The 25,470-nt window shown below is 36.2% G+C and overlaps 1 protein-coding gene across 2 annotated transcripts in view; it reads right to left on the bottom strand.

The window, feature by feature from the left end:
- The window catches only part of LOC124359633 (GATA-binding factor C-like), a 118,872-nt gene that overhangs the window by 69,124 nt on the left and 24,278 nt on the right, over positions 1–25,470 (bottom strand). The window contains exon 3 of one of the 2 annotated variants that reach the window (XM_046812540.1): positions 5,652–6,389. In XM_046812540.1, coding sequence (XP_046668496.1) covers positions 5,652–6,389 — 738 coding nt within the window. The remainder of the gene's footprint in view (positions 1–5,651; positions 6,390–25,470) is intronic. The other variant, XM_046812549.1, reaches the window with a different exon arrangement.

Here is a 25,470-nt window from a genome sequence, read left to right as displayed (position 1 = left end):
CAACACGAGTCAATCGATGGCTGTTGGCTCGTTGGTCGTTGCCTAAAACACATTAAAACCTTGGCCGCGCTCGCCAACCTGTCCATACACGGCCTGCAGTCATCGCTCGTACACGGACACTCAACATATGCTCACTTTACTCCAAAAGTTCAAAAATGCAAACAAATGAATGTGTTATGAGATCTTGTATGCATATTGGGTAGAAGAATTTGTACTAATATCATGTTATTACATTGCTACATAACAAATTCTATCTATACGTTTTATGTAAATTCGTTGAGTATAATTAGTCTATATAAATCATCTTCAATTTCTGATTCTATTCATGTCGTTGTCTGTCAGTCTGACTCTTGATAGAAAGGTCCCACTGTTCCTAGACATTTGAAACTTGAGCCAAGGAAGAACTCTACTGTTTTTGGAGGTCAAGATTAAAGTTAAAGATAAAATCCTAACGTTTTTACATTGATCTTATATTAAGTACAGTAGCAACGAGGAAAAGCGTAAGAAACAAATTTGTAATTGGAACTGAGTCCTATTGTATGAGCTTTACATAATGTATAAAATAACGAACTTTAACAATTCACATAATTGTATGTTACGTATAATCGCAAAGTTTCGCATTTCGTAAAAATCGTTTAATTTCTCCATATTACCTGCTCTATAAGTATAGTGAATGCACTGGATGTTTATATTAAAATTCATAGTAAACTCGAGTATTGTAACTAAGAATATTTAATTAGTCAATTTACTACTTATGACTCGATAAATCTAGTTGTGCAATGGATGATTAAATTTAAACTTTACTCAAGCTCCATGTTTTAACCTTAATAAAAATATGTAATTAGCACTTTATAGAATTGTTATTAATTATACTTATTTTAAAGTATCAATTTACCTTCCGGCAAGATCATTTGTTGGCTTGAATATCAATTATTTATCTACTCGTACATATATTTAGAGTTAGAGTCCAACTCGTTGCGGTGTTTCACAATTGTCCCAGGTGTATAACGGCACTCCCAGTACACATCTCCATAGCCCCTCACCTTGTTGTTTTCCGTTAATGTGTTTGTTTGTCAGCGCCGACGCAGGCAGACCTACTGCGCAGGTCCCCGGGGTAAGTGAGGCAAGTCGGATTCCACGAAATCTACATCTTGGTGCGAATTGAGTTGTTGCTGCCAGACAGCCTGGTACCGACTTATCTATAAATATAGTACAGGGGAGAAAGTAGAATCCCCGATCCGCCACGGTATTACAGACCGTAAGAAACCTTCCTATACGTATATTGCTCAATGAGATTACTTACTGGGTGGTATACCTACAAATCATACAATTCTCCTAACTGTGTACTGTTTCAAAAAACTGTTTGTAATTCTTAATAGTGTTATAGTAGTCCGTCAAATGACTATTTTTCTGAATACTTAAAATATGCATGCAGGTACAGAAAATACACATCTCGAAGAAAAATTAACTATTCTGTCCAACGCATTACAATCAAGGAAGGCATGGTAAAATGTATGTGAGTGTATATGGAAACTAATAGCATTTTTCAATTGACTATCTAAAATTATTAAAAGCCTTCTTTCTCATTTATTTTCTATGAGTATGTCAACCAATGAAATCCGAGTTTGGGAGGAAGGGTGATTTGAGAATTTATATTTACACACGTCAGTAGTTAGGTATGTAATTTTTGTACGGTTGTCTCAAAATGTAGTTTTGTCCATTTCAATGTACAGCCCGTTTTGTTTCTAACTTCCTAAACACAACCTAATACAAACTAATGGAAACTAGTACATGTTTTTCGCAATTCCCATTAAACTCAACCATTTTTATAGTTTTTTTTGTCATGATAACAAAAACTAAACTTTTATATTTTTTGACGTGACGTCTTAAATTAGGTTGCGGCTCGGAGTCACTCATGAAAAAGTGTAACGCCCGGTAACGTTACGATGCCCGTCCAGTGGGTCCGCCGCACCGCACGGGATATAAAGCAGATAACTATGTTTATTCGTGAAAATGTGGAGTGCTTAGATTCGTCATTTACAACAACTACAACAATAAAGGTAAATAATTGTACACTGATATTTCATTATCGTAAACTATGATTGATTGATTAATTGTTAGATTGACACAAAAGTTGAGAAACTGAGTTTATAGGTTATGTCATGCTATTGACAAATGTTGATAGTGTTAAGTAAATTATTAGTTTAAATCACTCTGCAATCAATCGTAATTCAGTCGATTGAGAAGAAACAGCGCGTATTGCTAGTCAAACATTTAAAATAACAAATTATAACCTCTAACCTGTCATAACAGTGCGACCAAACAAACGAACTAAACCGACCAATCACCACGTGCGGAGTTAGAATTTAACTGTGTTTAGCAAGAATTTCAAATTCCAATTTTAGTAAATGTTTTATTCAACTTTACCATTTACAATAACAAATTTTAATTAATTTCAAATTATGTACAATGTTTTAGTAAACAAAATATATTTCTACAGTTAAAATTTGTGCAATTCTTAATTTCATTCAATTCCTTGTTCCTATTGTGCCATTTAATAATATTCATATTCTACCGAGAAAAAGACGTTGTCACGTAAAATCTTCGCCCGTAAAACCGACTTTACAGGCAACCATAATTTTTTTCTGGGGAGTTTAACTTTTACTCTACATACATTATACTATAGCCTATTTGTATCTAGGACCGCAAATTATAAAGATCCAACACGTTTCTAAACAGAATACAGAAACAAAAAAAAGTTTGGAATATATTAAAAGAAATGTTTGGTTACAGTTATTTAATGTTATGCTCACTTCGAAAGCAAAACACTTTGCGGTGTATTTCTGAAACTCTATACACAATCTCTTCCTTATCTCTTCCCCCTCACTATCACAACTGGCAACACATAGTTAAGCACTAACATTGGAAGACGTTATTCACAGGCATGGTATGACGTCACTCAGAGTATGCACTTTTGTACACTAGTAACAAAAATGAAGGAAATTTAAATTTACTAATGTGGTAACATTCATATTAATAACACACATCTTGGCATCTAGTAAAAACCGTATCTACAAGTTGTGTATACAAAACGCTATACTAAGACACCTAAAACTCTTTGAAACTGTGATGAACCTAAGAGGATATGGTCTACTCATATTCGGAAAAACAATTCAGTTTCACTCATTAAGCCGTCCCTGATTATTAATAGTTAAAAACGCCAAACGCTTGAACTCGACTTGAGAGCGAACCCACGATTTGGTCTCGTATATAACTTAGGCGAGCGCACTACAGTATACTAGAGGCGAGCGCAGTAGAAAGTAGCGACAGCAGCTGTTCACTATCGCCTGTCTGTCCGTATGTCTGTCGGCACTGGCAATGGTTCAAGTCCGGTCACGGTCTGCCACCTCACACATCCACAATATTATTATGTATCTGTGTGTATACATATACTTCAACAAGGCTCTCTACTATATAACCTCTTCACGTCAGAACACATCTCTACATGTTCCTATTCCTGTGTAAATTACGTTTTTGTCATCTATAAATATGTCTTATTTACTACTATGGAGAACTTGTGGTAGAAACAAGTATAAACCGTTGACCTTTAAAAGTGTACATTAAATGTTCTTAGTAGTGTAAATAATGTAGTGTAAATACTGTAATTTGACTTTTACATGCAATATTACTTTGCAAACAATCATCCTAAAATAGAGTAAATAAACTATATCAAAAAGATCAATACATAAAAGGTGAATACATAAAACTCTAAACATAGTGATTTTATATTTTGTTTAAATAATACTATTATATTTGATATGTAACTATAAAATATTTTATTTAACAGGAAATAGATTTTTAAAGTGTATACTTTACTCTTGAATCTGATTCAAAATGTTATACAACGTAGTCTATACATGTTAACAAGAGTAATACATGATTACATATTTATGTGTATTCTTTATTTGAATGGAAATGTTTGTTCAAACTTTGTAAACTATCGGCTTTGGCATAGCGATTAAGCCGGGAAATATTTAAAGGAAAAATAATTATTTTCAAAAATGGTATCAAGCCTGTGTCATCAAACTACTATATTACACGTAAATAGTTATCTGCTTATGGTAAAATTTTATTTTATTCGTTTAATAGTGGAATCATGACAAAACAGACATTTCAATGTTTAATCTGAGTTGACCACGGTCATGCTTCACACTGAGCCCAAACTCTGTGTCTTTGATCTGATCATAAATCTCGTTAAAAAGCAGCAATACGTTACAACCAATCTATTTTTAATACTAGTGGGTTAAGTTTTCTTATCTGTTCACATCTGCATGGTAGAGTATTGCTACCATGATGACTAGAGAGAGTCATAAACAGCAATGGCAAGGTATGTTAAATAGGTACCAGAAGGATAATATGGGTTGATAAAAACAGACGTACACTAACAAAACCAATGGTTATCCGTTTTGTTCTTGTATAATAACGGCTTACTCTGGAGACCTACATCGGGTAATACTACAGGCTTTGAGTTTTGAGATAGGAAAGATACTCAGGAACTGCCTGAGACTCGAAAGCAAAGTGAGAAAGTTGTAAACGCGCTATTGAACAATTGAACCGGTCAAAGGAACCACAGATGGCGGAGTCTCCATTGTGGTTCTGCGTGAACCGTGAGCCGCGTGTTCGTAGTTATGTTCCGACAGTATGGTTCAGTGTGTTTTCCGCTAGTTCCCCTAATGCACACCAGGAGCGGTGCATGTTAAATATTCATCACGGTTTCTTCACCTCCTAATTATCAGTATCCTGTTTTCCCTTTGTTTCGTCTTACGGCCATTTCCACGACCTTATTTAGTATTCCATAACGCGGTCTCTTCCGACATTTCCAAAAATAAACAATGGCTCGCCTTTCGAACAATGCGATTAGCCGTGTAATTGTGCCGTTCAATTGTTCAATGTAGTTTCCCCGCGTTGTGCTGTACGATCGGAGGCGATCATATCGAGTCCACAGAGCACTCCTCCGTGCCACAGGCTACAGTGGACGTGGGACATGACGAGTTACAGACAAGACAAACACCACAAGAACACTACTAGTAACAGTTACACATGTATCCAAACAAAGCACAGAGACAAGGTGCCGCTACTAGGGCTGGGCAGAGTGCTGCTGAGAAGCGGGAGGGAGTCGGAGCGGATAATAAAAGAGAAATTAAAACAACGCAAATTAACATAATGTTAGTGAGGAAATGGTGAAATCAAATTAAGTGTGTTTTCCAGTCCCAAGGAACAATTTATTTTGTAAAGCAAACTTTTGAATATTTAAAAGATTGAATGCTTAAACTTTGAAGCGCCTCTCGACAGTAACTTTAATACAAAATATACATTTTACAAAGAGGGAATACCAAACAAAACGTTCCTGTTCTTACTTTACTATTAGGTGATTCAGATGAATTTAAATTATGTAGTAATGTTTAACAATTTTAATTATAAGAACATTTATTTTTTATTCATTGTATTTACTAACATTATTTTAACACTTCTAAAAGGTTTAAAAGTTTTAGAGTATAAAGTGAGAACAATCATTATAAAGGGACTGGATTAACACAAAAACAACTTAAAATAATGTTAAACCAAAATAAAAGAACAGAACATAAACTCACCAGCGCTAGTTCGAGATTTACTCCTAGCGGCGGAGGAGGACTTGACAAGAGCAAGGGAATTGTTGGAGAGGGAGCCGGTGGGACTGTTCTGGTAGTAGCCCTGCTTGTAGAAGGAGCCGTGGGAGTAGGATTTTACAAGGGAGTTGTTGGAACCGGAGGGGCTGTTCTGCTTGTAAAAGGAGCCATGGGAGTAGGACGGGTAGTGGGGGTAGGACTCCTGCGAGTAGGGTTGGTAGCTCTGGCTAGCAGGAGGATAACCTGGAGAGGTAGTTCCGGAGGATGAAGTCGATGTACCTTCGCGCTGCTTGGACGATTGGGAGTTCAACATGGGTTTGATATCACAGGACGACGTCTGGTCGGGGTGGATAAAGACTCCCATGGAGGCGGCGTGAACGATGACGTTGGAGTATTCGTTACCGGATGATGTCGGCGTCGACAGGGCGTTGGAGGTGGAGGCCGTGGTGACGCTGTCGGGATCGGGAGTCGCGTCCTTGGGGGGCGTAGGGGGGAAGCTGAACATCGCGTGCGAGACGGAGGACAGCGACGGGTTCTGGGGTGACTTGACCGGCGCCTCCTCGGAGTTGGACTGGACGGCGTTGAACGGCGTACACCAGGACGAGCCCGAGGAGGAGGTTCCGTTCTGAGGGTACGTGAGCTGCTTGCTGTCTGAGCCACCTATCCAGGGGTGCAGTGGACTGTGGTGACTGAAGTGTGGCCTGCACACCTGGCGCGCGGCCGCTGCAACACACACACCGCATAGGTCAGACACACACCACTGACAACAATTGTGTGAATTTACAGGAGAGGAAGACTAAGACAACAAGCAGCTCTTAGGATCTGGTTCAGGAGTCATTGGGGAGGAAGAGGTACTTAGAGTGTGTTATGCTACACTAATGTTAAGCGAAAAGCTTAGCACGATATATGTAAGTAAGTACTCCTACCAGTTCTTCCCACATAGCCAGTCGTACAATATTTCCAGTTGAGTAGAAAACGCAACCTGACGGTCACAAGGTTATCATTCACTAATACTTTTAACTTGTCTATTAAACCACTTGCATATTTTAACACCTATCTAACGATCTCTCAGAATGGAAATAAATAAGCCCTTACCAAGATTGGTCGGATTAATTTATCGATATATGAATAAATAATTGTGAACTAATAATAACTAAATAGGTAGTGCACTAGAATTTCGGTAAAACTAATAAAAATTATATATCTTTGAAAAATAAAAATATGTCATGGCTTCTAGTGACTAAAGCCCCCATTCGTCTTGGTTTGGAGTTGGGTCCAATATCGTTGTGTAGTGGGGCAAGGCAACGTAGTGTACCATCATCCAGTCAGAATAAGCCGGTCTTCAGCAGAGCTATACAAATCTGTACAGCTACGCTCCTGAATGCGAAGTCCCTACCTTGAGATTCTTACTCCAGTGAAGGCAGTTTACACTGATTATAATGTTTACTGCCATGACTGTAACTAACCTTTGTTCAGGAACACACATTTTATGGCTATATAAATGACAATTTCAACGTGCTATGCATAGAAACAAAAAATTTATAAAACTTTAATTTCCACCCTCCTATGTCGCAGACGCTACTTTACATTTGCATACATTTTCTGCAAAAGATTACCGTTTCCATATATTTTAATATAATTATTTATATTAAAACATATTTGTTTAAGATATACAATTAGTAACATGAAAATTCTCATTTTAATTAGTGCTTTAGCGAAGAGGAATTTTTATTTTATTTATTTCTTTAAACGAGCACATACCTTCAGTTTACAGGACATTAAATAAAGCAGAGAACCGAACCAAAAAGAAATTATACTATCAAAATACAAATATATTATATGAAAATACAGCGTATTGATTACAACATAAGGGATTGGGTACGATAGATCGCGTACTTTAGTAATACAATATCAAAGTAGCATGCCAACTAAGCGAACATTTGCCCAAACAATATCAACTGTCGAGTAATTGACTCACTAGTGCACAAAATTAGTACAAGTTCCCTGTCTGGTGAAGATTAACACATTTCCTTTCACGTCCGAGTATTAATTTGGGACAGCGGTTACTCCTACCACGCGACTGGTGGTTGTAAAAACATTAAGGGACAATTGGGGAAACAAAGCACAGGTGGTATAATCAATTAGAGGGTCTGCACCTTGGGCAGGTGCCTGACTCCTGATTCATAACTTCCTCGAGACAGGTGATACTACGTGCCCGCAGTCTTCAGCCGAGCCTCGACACGGGGCCCGCTAGGCAGGGGTCGGGCTGCGGTGTTGTTCTGGTCAAGGTGCCGAGCATGTGATTCTATGCAGGTTAATAACCTACTCAGAAACATTCAGCAATATATCCAATCCTTTCGTCGATTAAATCATTTTGGTAACAGTCTAATCGATTGAGGAACCGAACTTTATTGCCAGTGTGGTTCCAAAAAGGATCAATTTGAGACCAGTTTCGTTGTTAGTGAGTATCATTATTGATCGATTAATAAGTGTTCTTAATTACAACTACATGACCTCTTCCTTTATTAAATACATATCAGTTGAATTTAATGCTTCACCTGGTTAACATTGCTGTAATATTAACTTGCATACTTGGTGTAAAACTGATCAACAGACTCCCGGATTGGAACAAACAATTGGCAACAAAGAAACGTTTTAAAGCTCGATTAAGAGATCTTTTAGTGTCGAATGCGTTTTATTTCCTTGATGAGTTCGTGAAAAACCGCTGGGAACGATAAAACTACTTTGTTAACTCTGTTGCCGAAATGAATAAAGTTTGTGTGTTGACGATTGTAAAAAATGTTTTAATTAATGTAACATTGGTCAAAATTGATGTTTTAAATGTCAACTTATAGAATAATTGTATTAGAATAAGTCAGACGCATGCAATAAAATTGTAAAAAGTTGTCTACTGCAATAAAGAAAATTTGAATTTGAATTTACTGAACAATATTTCTTGCTGTAATGTATCCATATGTGCATTATCTTGATAGACACAACAGTGAACAGCGAACGATGGACGTTTTATAATAGGTTAATAATACAAAGTAAATGTAACTTAACCTAGGGGTGTAAGGCGGAATGTATTTGAATACTGAAACAGGCTACAAATTATCTCACGCGTGGTGTGGAAGGATAACGATCCGATCAAAACAGACCCGAAAGTTAGATAAAGTTGGACAAGAAGGTCGGCCAGGTGGAGGTGGAGAGAGGAGGGCCACGCCAGCACCTACAGTCAACATACTTAATCCCGGCAATGCGCGCTCGGACGGAACGGCAAACTGCTCAACGACTTAATTTTACCATTAGATTATCAATTCAATATGTGGTGTGCGTGGTGTGCGCGGTGTGCGGTGTGCGTATCGATCTCGTTATCGGTGTGGGGATCGACGCCTAGGCACGCCATGTGATACAAATACACCCCCGCCCCACCACCCCGTCTGCCCCACCACCCACTACATTAACTGCCGGCAACATTACTACACCCTAACCGTCTATATATTGCCAGTTCAGTTCAAATGTTCTTTATTCTACATTTTGTAATCTGTTGGTTTGTTATTGTATGCCGTTGACAAAGCAATTCCAAGAGTTACGTAATTTCCCCCGAAATAGACAACGTAACATAAGTATACTGTGTTACAATATTTATAATCTAATTCGCTGCAAACATTTATGTCAATATACTTCTTGTAAATATCAAGAAGAATTAGTTGACATTTTACATACTTAAATAACTATTCAGTACGCTCAAAATGTTCAAGTATTCCAATGGAAATTAATCAAGCATAACAATAATAACAATGTATGCATTATTTACTCTGCATAAATTTAGTTTCTTTTCATTAAATAAACCATTCGTAATGTGTTGGCGGGACCATGATATCAGCATTTATTTACCATGAACAAACTGTTTCCAATTAATAATGGTTTTGTTATATTTTTTTTTATTTCAGTGTATTATTAAATAATCCCTCAACGTTTGTTAGTGTTGTCATCACAGTTACTTGTTATTGACAACCACGTAGACAGGTTAAGAAGTACACTGATAAGTGACATATTACTAATAAGAAATTACACAGTGCCTTAGCGAGAAGTGCATCGTTTAACTAACTACATGCAGCAGCAGTTTCCTAATTGTCCTTAATACTAATATATCATTTCATGATATTAGAATGTTATCTAGTTATACACAAGGTAGTTTCGGAAGAACTTGACTTTATCACAAAATGCTTATATACCCTCAAGAATACTTCGTAATTCTATATTCTAAAAATGTAATTGATATTTTTGCAGTAATTGTTTTGCAAGCATGCTTAAATGATTCAACTAAAATATCATTGTATCCATTATATAAAATGAAACTATTTGTTAATAGTATTGCCTCATCAAGTATAGAGTAAATATTATGACCGCTTGTTCTTTTGTTTTAAATGTTTTTATGATATGCGTGTCATACGCGATTGAGTTACTACATCAAAAAGCATATCACACTATCCGGATTGTAATATTATGCACTATGTAATTGTTATTCTACGTTGTAACAAATAACTAATTTTCCCAATAATCCATTTTCTTCTCTATTGATAGATTCAATTATTCTTAGTTATCAAAAATCTAACTTGTATTTAAACTAATTTGAACATTTGCATATTCCAAGTATTTATAATCCAACAGTTATAATCCAACATTGTTCCACAAACGAAACCTTATTATCGTATAAATTAATCGTTTATATACAAACTAGAAAGCATGTTAAGCAGGTTTCAATTATTTGTTAGCTATGTTAATAAACATTATCTATAATTATTCAACATTACCTACTCTTATCATTATTGATTTTAGGCCTTCCTAAGCAGTTTACTATTCATAAATATCAACAGTCGTTGTTGATATATTGTATTATAAACCTGATAATTTTAATGGACTATTATTAGTGTTTTCATAAAATATCGAAATAAATTTTACAAATAAAGCTTCTTGAATATTTAGTATTTAGTAAGTATTAGTTACTACAATTAATATTAGTAAGTATTAGTACTAACAGACATATTTTGGCTGTTTTTATTTAAACTTAAAAACTTGGCCATCAGAATATAGTATAAGTGTATTCGGTATTTATATTTATTGCATTATATTTTTGTATTATATTAGCCTAAGTATTTATTATGTATAGTAAAAGTATATCTAGTTTTTCATTTATTGTATGTATGTATGTTGTAAATTATTGCTTATGTCGTCGCACATAACGGAGTATTGTGTATAATAAATCAATAACTGCATTATGAACTGATGTGGTTTAAGTATCTATACTGTATAATTGCTAGGGGAAAAATACAGGTGACTGTGACTGATATATACTCCTCATCTATGAACACACACTATCATTACTGAACATAAAAACCCAGTAATGTACCGAAATAGAGTTATAATAGATTATTTCAAAAATATTTTAAAAGAAGCTGCAGGAACGAGATCGGCCGGCAGTTATGAGTGACTGACACAAACCCGCCGCAAGTGGACATCACCTGGTTACGTAATATCTCTGTTTACATTGGTCACCAACTCACGTCCCCGCGACCATAATGAAGAACACGTCGGCATTTGAAATTCGAACATCTCCGGTCAGCCAATGAGCGGCGCTCGCGGCCGATTGACGAATCACATTCGGTTTTACAGCGGTGACAAGTGTTTTTGTGTGTCGATGTGGTGGCAGCAATGTGTGGCTGTCAGTTCCCCTTAATTACTCATCCTGTCACGATTTATCGCCTGCCCAGCGCTCGCGGCTTGTCCGTCCACCTTTTTATTCCCCATACCGCTTCAAATATTATTTTCGTGCAAATCAGGTTTTTACCCCGACGAGGTTTATTAAATTCATTATGTATGGTGTTTTTGTCGGCCATTGTTTGATCCCCGCGCCATTGTCGCCGATCGTGATATCTGCCGATAACTTTTTACTTTACCCATTCTTGCTGGAACAGGGAGTGTTTCAACATTATGTCAGTTATTCCAGATGCGAACGCGTGATATGGTTTTGAGTGATGTATAGGCTAGAAACAGGCTCTCTATAAAACGAACACCAACATTCTTTCCGAGACGAAAATATTTAGTTGAGTGGACACTATCCGGAAGATTTGGTGACTGGTTTACGCGCTATAACTCCTCAGCATAAAACAACTACGATGTTGGTGGGAGTTACGTTACAAGGCCAAGTACAGACCGTGCAATATTGACTTGTAGGCAGTCATTGTGGTGTAGTGAAGCGGTGAGAAAATGTGGGAGACAAAGAGGGCCAGGAGCAAGGATGTTCGCGCACTGTACTACGTACTTGTAACCCAAGTATGAGGGCGCCTCCTTGAGGGAGGGAAGAGCCGTGAGACCTCTCCTCTCTGTAGCACATCGAGGGACAATTACGCCGTCTCAACAGTTTGTTAATTAGTTATACTACAACTCGAATTAATGTACGATTGGTGAAGTTTTTGCAAATACTAGGCTGTATTGTAGCCTGTACTTAAATTATACATTTGTTCGTTTTTGATTCTTAATATGTATTGAACGTCTAAAAAACTAAAATTATAAGTTAGGCATAGGATCATATTAAATATACTTTATTGCCTATTCAATATGTGTTCACAATTTCTTAGATTGAGAACTGAAATTACTCGCTTGAATGTAAATGAATAACAGAGTATACAACTACTCATATATGTAGACTATATGTTCAAATTTGAGAGCTGTGTTAAATACTACTATACCAAAACCATTTTCAATGTTACGTTTCATTTTAATGAACACAGATTCTAGATGCACTTCTAAACGCAATGAGTCTGTTTAACGTTATTTTGCAGAGGCTCAATGTTATGTTCCAGAGGGCACATCCAATTATAACACTGAAGATGCCTTAAAAAAACTGCAAGTAGATTTTTTTATGTGGCATATCGAAAAACATTAATCTTCAGATTAACTTGTAAGACCTCCTACTGTGACTACCATGTGTACCGAGGGCAGTTGTGCTGTGATTACCATGTGTACCGAGAGCAATGGTACTGTGACTACCATGTGCACCGAGGGCAGTGGTACTGTGACTACCATGTGCACCGAGGGCAGTGGTACTGTGACTACCATGTGTACCGAGGGCAGTGGTACTGTGACTACCATGTGTACCGAGGGCAGTGGTACTGTGACTACCATGTGTACCGAGGGCAGTGGTACTGTGACTACCATGTGTACCGAGGGCAGTGATACTGTGACTACCATGTGCACCGAGGGCAGTGGTACTGTGACTACCATGTGTACCGAGGGCAGTGGTACTGTGACTACCATGTGCACCGAGGGCAGCCACGCCGTACTGCGCTACAGAACGCAGTCGGATACGCACGCTTGAGCATTGCCACAGCCACAGCAACCGCAGCCGCCGCACAGCCAATCCCCGGCCTCCTCGCAGCAAATATGGCCGACTCTGCTTTCTAAACAAATGCTGGAAACATGAGTGCCGTAATGAGGTAGCTGGCTGCAGAAATAATTAGGCAAGGATGGCCGGCCGGGTCAGTACCTACATTACACGGTCAGGGCCGCCATCGCGGTCTGCTGCAGTGGTGCGGTCACGTATATCTCTGGGGTATCTAATGTGTGTTGACAGTACGGGATGATAAGACACGTGTGAAGAGTAAAGGGTCGAAGATTAATCCTTGAGTTTATTAACAACAACGCAACTGCAGTGACAGCAGAGACCACGTAATGCATGAGAATAAGAAAATCGCTGAACTAATTCCTAACCCCTAACTCCCTGAGAACACCACCTTTCGTAAGGTAACTTTTAGGATATATTAGTTAAAAAAATATATTTAAGTTATTATGTTGAGACCCTGAATACACTTTTACAGATAACTGAAGACATTTCTAAAACACGTTACTAAATTTTGTATTATTGATTAGTTTTTGTTCAGCATATTCTGTTGATTTTGATAAGTGATTCCACGGCATTATTTTATTCCTTCCGTGATACAAAAAAAAATCACTAAAAGAATCACTGAACGATGACAACTGTCCGAAAAATCCCGTTTCCTTCACAATCTTTCCATTATCATCAATAGACTTCAAACGAAGAATTATTCCTTCCGTTTTCCTTCACAGGACTAGTTGAATGTATTCTTCAATTGTATATGTTGCATATAAAATAAGATCAAACATTTGAATGTATAATATAGACCTAATAATAGTGGTCAAAATAGCTGGCTAAAGATGCCGTTGATACTGATAATTTATTAACAGTAATTTAGTATAAAAATAAATTCATATTATCATTGTGTAAAAATACGACGAACACAGTTAAATCTTCGTTTGTATGCCTAAATCTGAAGATAGATGAACTTTCTTTGTTGGAAAAACTATATTGATTAATGGTATGGAAGACATTGGATTGTTTTAGATTCAAAATCCTACAAAATTGACGACCGTATCGTCGAATATCCAAGATATGAAAATTAGACTGTACGGTATTCCATCCCTGTACATTGTCTGTATGAGAAGCAGACGGTACGCGAAGATCTACGATACCAGAGCAGCGGACCAGGCAGTCGCCCAGAGAGAAGGGAAAGGTGATTGTTTAGCGTGGTGCATTAGGGCATGAACTGAACCGAAGTCGGGGGCATTAGTCAAATTGCTTCCTGCCCTCCATTCTTGGCCGGATTCGCGATCTCGGATAAGCCTTGTGTGTGAAAGGCGCCTACATTAAGTGATGAACGTTGACCGATTGAATTGTGTCATTCCGGCTGATTATCTTACACCCCTAATGGTATTAAAGCTCTCAATGACCCGCCCTTATCAGTGACTCTGTGTCAAACGGCGCCTTATCACCTCCGCCTGTGTTATACATGTACAAGTGACAGGGTACATCTTTTAAATTAAGAGTACATCCATTTTCCACATCTAATTCAATTTGAATTTAGCGACACAGAAATATGGATGTTTTTGTATTTTCGTGTTTTATCCGATACATTTTTGAATTGCTCTTATTTTGTACTGAATTATATTTTACTTTATTTGTATATCACTTTGGTAAAAAAACTATGTTGCACTTAAAGAAGTTGCATTTCATAAAGATTACGAAAACCGTTTGTAAACATGTTTTCAGTGTAAACACTTTTTCAACTATATATATATATATATTCAAATAATATATGGTTAATGTACCATACTCAAAGTCATTAGAGCATGTTCTGTCTACTATCAACATTTTAACAACCAAAGTGTTCTAAAATAGTAATTATTTAAAAATAAGATACACAATGATTAAATAATGACGACTCCATTACTATTGTAACAATGAATAACCAGCAAAATCCTTGAATTCCTGGAGAGAAAGGAATCGCGTATCATTTAAGTCAATCTAAGTGGTGTCGTTCAGCACAAGCACAAGAGCATACATTACCCCATTGCACGTCCATCATCCAGACACATGACCGGTAACAAAGGTACCCAAGACAACTCGTGATTGGAAAGGGTTCGACTGCAATGAGTTGATCTGGCCTTCGAGAACTTACCACCTGGTGTAACCTCCTGTTCTATGAGTACTCACTACATGTTTTAATTGAGAAACCTTACTTAAGATAACGATTACTTGCTACATGTTGTAATGGAGGAATATTTAAAGGCACCTCACATCCTATAATGCACTGCGTTTTCATACTTTTCTACGTGCACTTACTAGTTGATTTTTATGAGTTCCCTACTGTGTTACGAGTACTTATTACATGTTGTGATTGAGAAACCTTACTTGAGATAACGATTACTTGCTACATGTTGTAATGGAGGTTCCTCACGTTGTATGAATATTTAAAGGCACCTCACATCCTATAATATACTGCGTTTTCATACGTTTTCTACGTGAAATTACTAGTTGATGTTTATGAGATCCCTACTGTTTTACGAGTACTACATGTTGTGATTGAGATACATACTTGAGATAACGATTACTTGCTACATGTTGTAATGGATGTTCCTCACGTTGTATGAATATTTACAGACACCTCATACCCTATAATACAACGTGTTTTCATACTTTTCTACGTGCAATTACTAGTTGATGTTTATGAGTTCCCTACTGTTTTACGAGTACTACTTGTTGTGATTGATATATATTCTACTTGAGATAACGATTACTTGCTACACGTTGAAATTAAGTTACATCACGTAAAAGGTGTAATATAGACGGGTATCATTCTTTCTATGGCTAGTTACTATCTGAGATAGAAAAGATTTGTTTTATTATACGAATACATTATATTTTAATTCAGATCCTTCACGTTCTGTGAGTAGGTACTTAATACCAGATGGTACTAAAGGTAGTCCATACTACGAGTACATACTACACGTCAGCATCATTCAGATATGTGATATAAATATTTCTCTTCTACGAGTTTTTACTACACGTCGTAATTGAGGAAACTAACGTTCTAAAAGTATTTCAAACACGTTCCAAAGATAACTCCCATTTTACGAGTAATCATTGCATGTAATTGAGATAGGTGCAATCTACGATACTAAACGTTCTTATTGAGATATATCAAATTAGACGAGTATTTGATATGTTATGTCATCTATGTCTCAACTTTCTATGAGGACTTATTACTTGGTACGACCCCTACCGTCCTGATACTGCGTTATGCCTTCTAGATCCTTAGCTTTTCCCAAACTTACCCGTTCTACGAGTACGTATTATCCGGTTAAATTGAAATCCTCAACATTTTAAAAGTATTTTACTAAGGTCTTATATATAAAAGGTGTATTTGATATATAATTAAAGTGGTTGATGAAATTCCTTCTCACTTGGGTACCTATTCCTTATTACACAATATTACCGAAATGTGTTCTAGCATTGTGTTGCTTAGACTAATAAAAATAAGACCCAAAGGCTTGAATAAAGACGAGCGCCATGTTTTAAGCAAAACACGACCAAGCGTAAGAATTTCCCTGGCAATAAACGGGCCAGCGACACGTTTTATATCGACGCGGGGACCAATTAAGCGCCCAAAAATCGTTAGACTCGGTTTAATGTTGGGACAGGAATCTAGCCTCGGAACAACTGAATTATGACCCCCTCAAATTTCTAAGGTCAAGGATGATACGCGAACCTGCCCGCTGTTGGGCGGGGGTGGGGGCGGGGGTAGACAAGCTGTGGCGTATGTTCACCTGCCGACCGCGCGTGCGTACTCTTGCAGGTGCCTTGGCTTTTTCTTCTGTCCTGCACTACAAAAACCGTTATAATTTAATAAATTAAAACTGACATAGTTATAGCTTTCAGTTTTTTTGGAACTACGATGAAGTTTGGATAAATCCCTTCAAGGGAGGAGTTGGTCGTATGTTAGTTTTGTTCTCAAATATGTTTCTGAATACGATTCGAAGTTAGGTTACATCGGTTTGTGAAGTGGCACTTGTCATTTGTTGCTTTCTTCTGCGGTTACATAAGATGACTCTATTGGTCTGTTACAACAGGCCAGACCTAATACAGTTTCCCCAATTTACATTTATACACATGTTTCTCGCTTGCAATCCATTATAATTTTTTCTCAATAAATTAAAATAAATGTTGATAAAATAAATATATAACAAAGAAAGTTATATAAGAAAGGTATTTGAATTAAAAAAAAAGAAAAGTGAATACCTTAAGAATTATTTATTCTTAAGCACACCAATACCTGTATTGGAATTATGGTGTGATTTCCAGTTTTATAGTCTTCAGTTATTGCCTACTAGCAGTACTAAAATGATGTGTACCCTATTACTAAGGTATATTTTGTATCATTCATAGACACAAAATTGTACCACAAAGATATCTTCTTCCGTAACAGATAAAGGAATTTCTATAGTTGAATCCAACATTTAATTATACATGACACATATGATACATCCATGATAACTTGTAACTCGAGATGAATAATCTGTCATCATAAAAGTAAAAGATATTTATGACATGTATATATAAATTAGAGAATGTCCAGAATGACACAGTACAAAATGAGCATTGTTTTATGTTTTACATGGACGTGAGAATACTAAGCTCAATGTAGTAAAAGACTTAAAGAAACTGGTTTTTTATAATCTACGCCCCTCAACAAAGGAGCTCGCCAAATTAAACTCTACTTACTGCCTTGTATTTTAAAGGAGCAGTTCAATATCAGAATGTTTTCAACACTAAACAATAGTTGAAAAAAAAAAAAAAAAAACAGCTGTTTGTTACAAATTGTGTGAATGTAATAAGTGGAATATTCCATTACGTCTTTGAGACCTACATGTCCATTATCTTAGTATGTACCTACATGATGTCCAACTTTTTATACATCGTCAAAGATATCTTTTCCCTCTATCACACAGTTCTATTGGAGACCGGTATCTTAGTCTGTACATGATGTCCAACTTTTTATACATCGTCAAAGATATCTTTTCCCTCTATCACACAGTTCAATTAGAGAGCGGTATTGACCACGACATGTGATAGTGTATACCGGTCCGGTGCTCGTTTGCAACTTTTATCGTTCGAAATCCATAACGGTCTTCGAGCAGAAAAGACCGGACACCGGAGAGCCCGGAGACTCGAACGCAGGGGAGTACCGAAGCGTGGCGGCCGCACATCCCCGTCTCCCACGGCCTCCGGACCCGGTCTCTGATACCGCGCGTATAATGAAAGGTAACAATTTTTTGTGCAATGATACTGCAGCGGCGAGGCAGTGGCGGTGGCTCCTGTGCTCCACGCACGCGCGCCTCGACATCCAATACTGTTGAGCGGCGCAATCCGACACCGGCCCACACAAAAAACTCGAAACAATCTTGGAATTTTCAAAAAGACCATTTGTTTGGCTCCATCCGGACTGAGCTGGCAGGTTGACACTGTTATTTTATTATGCTCGTTTGCGACTGTTTATGGAATGCGTTATGTTGCGCTCCTCCTGACAGGATAAATTTCACCAGGTTGCCTCGGCCCGGGGAAGTCTAATGATGAATAGAGTGTTCTGCTGGAAGTTATGTCCTGCATGTGGCGGGTCCAATTCCGATTTGTATACATGGCTCTCATTTATTATATATTCCATTTATTGTGCATTATGCTTAAACAACATCAATTTCGCTTCATATATTTATAGCATTTGTAGACTACAATTATTCTAAAAATCGCAAATAGGATAAACTAATCTTAAAACGATTAATACTTATACATAAAATTTTTCGAAATTTCTCTATTATCATTCGGAAATACGATAAAACTGCGCTTTTCCAATGCCTTTAATTTGCTACATCTCGTAATTTCATAGGATATGATGTTGGAGGTTGCTTAATTGTTTTAATAAAGATATACTACGCAATCGATTGAAACGCCTACAATTTCGACCGTGGTTAAGGTAAACGATTTCTAATACGAAGTATTTTGGATAATCATAGGGGATAACAGCAGCAAAGAATAGGGAAAATGTTTCTATCTTCACTGTGGGAACAAAAGAAGGAATGAAAATAAATTTTAAAACTCCATGGAGTCTGGTGAATATCGTCTAAAATGTTTGATTTTCTCTTCATTATAAAAAAGGTTTAACAGATAATTTAATTCCGCCATGTACTTCAAACGACAGATATTCACCATGTAATTTCATATCAAAGATTTACCAATTTTTACGGTAGATTTTACAATACTTTGTGTACAACTGCAAAGTTTAAAGGTGTAAATTTTCATTGTTGAGCTAAAATATGTTCCAAAAATTTCTTACTTTATTTCCACGTCTACATTTGAAATAATCACATTTCTCATTTGAAAAGTGCTGTACATGATCAGTGTTGCACGGTAATTCGGATGGTATTATGTCATTTGTTTCAAATACTATTACGTATTATTTTATATTAATTAAAAACATTTACAAGTATATAATTTTTTGAACTTGAATGGGATGATATTTTCACTAAGCGATGGTGAAACACGATACAGGTTGCGGTCCAAGATTATAACAAATTATCCTGACGAAACGAAAAACAAAACTTGAAGCAATCCATAATTGTTGAACTCGAAACCGACAATTAGATTAAAACGTAACAAATCAAGACTAACTAAACGACTCCAAGGATTGCATCTTCTCTCATGCACCAATTTGTAATGACACGGTCAGGGTCTCAAGAGAACATTACCTAGGCCAACACTCGCCGGACCGAGCGTGTTATTAAGTGAAGAGCGACTTCCTGAGGTGAGAAATAATAGTATTTCGGCAACCGAGATCACAATATATAGCATGAGTGACTTGTTGTTCGTCTAATGAGAGCAGATCTTCTATAATCGGTTTTGGGTTTGCTCGGAACCACCATTTAAAGGCAATACCCGGCCGTGGCAGTACAGTAAAACTACATATTATACCGGGAGTTGAATATATTTAAAATAATTCCGATGCCGGTAGGAGCGCAGAGCGCGGAGCTCGGGGTAGAACGTATCATTTGGCTTAGCTACAATTAGAAATAAACGGTGCCGGTAAATTATACAGTGGGGTTCAAACGGTATGCTAATCCGAGAGATGGAAGCCCATATTGAGAGGCTGAATGGTTCGACGGCGGTGTTTTGGGAAAATGGTTATGGTATGCCCCTGTGGAGGATGATCCGCATCAACGCCGTGACCGCGCGGACCTGGGAACCGGCGCGGTGAGGAGCGAACACCAGGGGAAACTTTCAACTCGCGTCTTCAGCGGAACTATACTTAGGCAGAAGATTTAAAAATTCTACTTGGAAAAAGAAAAGGAGAATGGCTCTGTAAATTTATTTGAAATCACAATCCAGTATAACGACAATGTAGGGGTACGTACGCCACACAACACAGGTCTCGCGCAACAACCTTCCTTCGCTGAGGTTGCATACAACATTCAAGTACTTGACTTCATTAGACTACATGTTCATATGTCGTATTAGTGTACTCAGTTTGTCGACAAACTATTTATTTTATTCTGTGAGTTTTTCGTTGCCATTAGATCCGTTATGGTTATCCATAAGACCAATTTTAAAATGTTCATTAACGGTCTGCCAAATCCAATGGAGTGACATGCACCATCTTGGAACTTGAGATTATCTAAATAGAAAAGAAGCAGATTATCAGTTCGTTGTCGAGATATTGTTCAGACAGACGTCAATGAGGTTTTCCAGCATTTTGAATAATTTAGTTGCTTAGCTAATCAGTCACTGGTTTATAACAGTCTTTAAAAATTCTCACATTTGGATCAAAATGGAAAGAAGAATGATAAAACATTTTGAAATGTTTTAGACTGTTTATCATACAAATTTAACTAAATTGAACTAAATACCAATGTTCAAATAAATTCAAATTAGTTTATGACACAAACTTAACGTGAGTGGCTTGTAACCACTGATCTAATGTATTACTGTAGACTAAATTAATACATGTTACTGTATTATATTGATTATTTATTTTGTCGAATTTAAAAACGAAACATCGAATGAAAATTAGACTGCTAACTTTTGCCAATCTTTTACATTCACAATGCAAAGTTCTGAATAGATATGGAAAAATACTTAGTAGTAAGACAAATACTGTACAGTGTGAGCACAGGGTTCACAATGCAGAATATATTCACGTTGAATTCATTAGAAAGTTCCAGTTGACATAGTAATACTTCACAAGCTTTCTTTTTTATGTAGAATTATCGAAAACTGTAAAAAGATGAAAATGTGTTCATATCTTTCGTAGAGGAGTGATTCCAAAATAAGATAAAGTACTAAAGTAAAAGTGCATGGTTAAAAAGATTTCAAATGTGTCTAGAAATTAATAATTAATATTTTAATATTGGACTTCTTGTTATGGTAAACAGTACCGACCAGATGGGTAACATTATTGTAATCGACAAAGCTTTAATACGCTTATCACACTTTACTGTAGCTGTAATATACTCGTTACAAATAACTGTATCTCATTAAGAGCGCTATAAGTTGTGACTGAATAATACTAAATGACAACAAAAGATGTCACTAATTGGCACGTCCTGAGCAGTGTACCAGACAATGATTAGTACAAATGCAACACTAACGAGTAGGCTACTCCCGACCACGGGTCGGAGCTCGTCTACAGAGAACGCTCCTCCTCGCACCGAATTCCTCGGAACACCTGTGGGGGAAGTAAGGCACAATCTGTATCATTACCAACATTATATTACTACCTTAATCTTGATAATTTTATTAGCCACTCGATTACAGGGCAGTGTGGTTCAGATTAAATAGCTCGCCGCTAGGGGCGCTGCGCGTCCGTGGTCCGTACTCGGTCATCTACCGCTTCTACGATATCCTTCGAAATTGAGGAGAGAATATCTCTACTTACCACTCATCCATTCTACAATCAGGAATTTCCGCAACTTTACAATTTTGGTTTAAAATAATACTATTATGAGTGTTTTTGTTCCGAAAGACACGTAACGTGATCATACACAATATCAAAAGATACCTTAAATGGAAGTACTATTCATGTATATACCTAGAGTACTTGTTCTGAACTTTGGTAGAATCTAGGTGCATTCTTAGTACTCAGTGCTTCATTCCATAATTAGAGGATCAATTAATTATGGTTCCCATTTATGTCAGTAGTATAGAACAAAAATAAGCCTAGGAATCATTTGAAAAAAATGACAATATCAATATTAGGTATTTAGTAAATTTTAAGATATAACCATAACATTCTAGTTTGCTTTGTATTGTATTTGATTACAGTAACAAAAAATGAGATAGCGAAAGAAACACGGTCTACTTTTTAGCTGATACTAAACAATAAATTATTTTCTATCAAGAAATGTAACTAATCAAGCAAAATTAAAACATTCAGATATTCATTGATAATAATAATAATAATATTAACGTATTAATCAATAATAATATAATAATGAATAACGTAATAATACTGATATATATCAATGGAGTCAATTAATAAGTGTCATGCCATAAGTGTAAAAACATGTAAAAAACGAGTGTTAGGAAATATAACAATACTGTTACGTCTTAACATAATCGCAGAAAAAAGCGTCAACTGAGGAGTTTCACGTCATAATCCAATATTATTGGAGGCATCAATTAATAAGTGCTATGTCTTAAAATATCGCAGAAGAAAGAGAATACTGATTAATTCAATGGAGGCGTCAATTAATTAATGCTATGTTTTAATATAATTTCAGAAGAAAGTGACAACTGAAGAGTGTCCCGTCATATACCAATATTAATGGAGGCGTCAATTAATTAGTGTTACGTCTTAATATAATCGCAGAAGAAAGCGACAAATGACAAGTGTCACTTCACAAACAGAAAATAACTGAAAGCGTTAAATAAAAATGTCCGGCAGAAAACTACTAAATAAGGAAGCGGAAATGAATGAGTGTTACGTCATAAAAACCGGAGAAGAAACGTTAAATAAGGACTATCACGTCATAAAATGATCACAGAATAAAGCTATAATTAACAAATATCCCGTCATAAAATGACTGCAGAAGAAAGCCACTATAGATCGCTGTATTAACAGTGTCCGCATTACTTATCATATCTGAATATTAAGCGGCTGTGAAGCGAGTTGAAAAACACGTCCAACAATTTGTAATTCATTATTTCATTTATAGTTTGGCGATGGGCCAAGCGTTCTGTCAGGCGTGGCGCTCATCGTCGTGGACAGATGTTATTGTTATTGTCCTACCTACCACCGTGTGTGTTATTGCCTCTCAGTTAGGTTCGTGATAATTGATGCTGAATTGATTCGCGCGCCAATAAAAGCAAGTATAAAATCACAACGTAATATTAACAGACTGCATAAAAATGTTTAAACAGTGTTTACTATTTTATTTAGTATTTAGCATTCAAATAAAATTATAATTTGTTAAGTATATACATATTCTACATCAACATCTCAGGAAATATAGAACAGATTTACATTAAAATATTATAAAAATATGAATTAATAAATTAATTGCTCAGCTTAATTCGAAAGCAATTAAGCTTTACTTTATTTTTAGAGGGGATGGGCATGTAATATTAATTGAACTAAAAAAATTTAAAATTTACTTTAAGTTATGCGTTAACACAGGATATACTGTATGCGGTTTCTGTATTAGATATTGCACTTGTATTAACAACGTTTAATTAAGGTTATATCTATGCTTTAACAACGTTAAATTCTGGTTACATATATGATGTAACAACGTTTAAATACTGGTTATATCTATGCTTTAACAAAGTTAAATTATTTTTATATCTATGCTTTAACAACGTTAAAATCTGGTTATATCTATGCTTTAACAAAGTTAAGCTCTTGTTACATGTATGCTTTAACAACGTTAAATTCTCATTATATATATGCTTTTACCAAGTTACATTCTTGTTATATATATATATATATATATATATATATATATACACACACACACACATACATACAACGTTAAATCCTGGTTATATGTTTTAGGGTATGAATTTTCAAGTCACAAATATACAGCATTCGAACGCAAATCGATTTGCAAGATGTGTTCTCAGTTACATAATCGGTTAAGGACATCGTTTTTGTATCCTGTAGAGTAAGAAAACTCTGAGTTTAACGTTAACGATTAAACGTTACCTATTTAAAGTATGTTTGGAAATTCTAGCAGTTTACTAGTGTATTGTCGTTATTGCGCAACTAATTATACTTTTCTATTCCCCCACATCAATGATTTTTTGTATAAATCTGTTTTCAAATTAAATATTTTTAATAATATAAGACGTAATAAATCAAGTGTTGAACTGTTCGATACTAACATGTACTCCACCAATTAACGCGATATATATTGTCAGTAGAAGTAGATGCCGGTTCAGCACAGGACTCTGCTCGATACCTTGACCTTTCTAGTACGAGTACACCCAATCGTTACAGGCCTACATAGCTCGTGCGCCGTGATCGTATTAAATACAAGTCGTTAATTATTTATAATTTATGTCCAGTAATCGATTACTCTAACTAATTACTGAGGGCAATATTTAAAGGAAACGAGATTTCCTCGGTCGCTCGCATCCCGGGGGAAGATCAGGAAACGCCCACTCTGATATAAATCCTGCAGAGAAGTTTCAGGGTAAATAGACTGATTACTGTTACGGAATTACGTTGGTTAAGGTTTAAAACGTACTCATTATGTATTTAAATATGCATACCGTTACATTAGATTGACTTTGTTCAGCCAGTATCGGTGAGATCAAGTTTATTCCGATTAACTTTGCTACGACACTGATAAAATATAGAGTGAACGAAATGGCTCAATTTGGGAATGTAATTTGTAATGAAGTTTCAAAATTCCGAGTATGGTAATGTCGTTGGTAATTCATAAATTACTGAAATGAAATGAAATGAAAAATGTCTTTATTAGAGGCAAAGTTATTTTTAATTTTAATAATTTATGAATTATCAATGACATCACCATACTTGAGATTTTAAACCAGCCACTGATACTGGCTGAACAAAGGGCTGCTTTAGTGTTAAGAAAATTACAATATGTAGGGAGTTGTATTGGTCGGTTGTATATAATACAATGGTCCTTATTTAATAGTAATATTGTGTATTTGTTTACATCTATAAAAAATTAAAGCTATTAATAAATAAATTTACACATTTAATTATATTTAAATAAATAATGACGTTTTAATGTGAAAAATTGTACTCTACAATAACGTTTTAAAACCGGTTGATTGAAGCAATTGTCGGCGTGAATTTTCCTTGGAACAAAACCTATGTATGTAATGGTTTGACAGCACTGTTCGGATCAAAACACCTCTATAACA

Source organism: Homalodisca vitripennis, chromosome 1 (assembly GCF_021130785.1).
Source record: "Homalodisca vitripennis isolate AUS2020 chromosome 1, UT_GWSS_2.1, whole genome shotgun sequence".
Lineage (NCBI taxonomy): Eukaryota > Metazoa > Arthropoda > Insecta > Hemiptera > Cicadellidae > Homalodisca > Homalodisca vitripennis.
The sequence above is the reverse complement of the archived record's forward strand: the minus strand, read 5'-3'. Positions and strand labels throughout refer to the sequence as shown.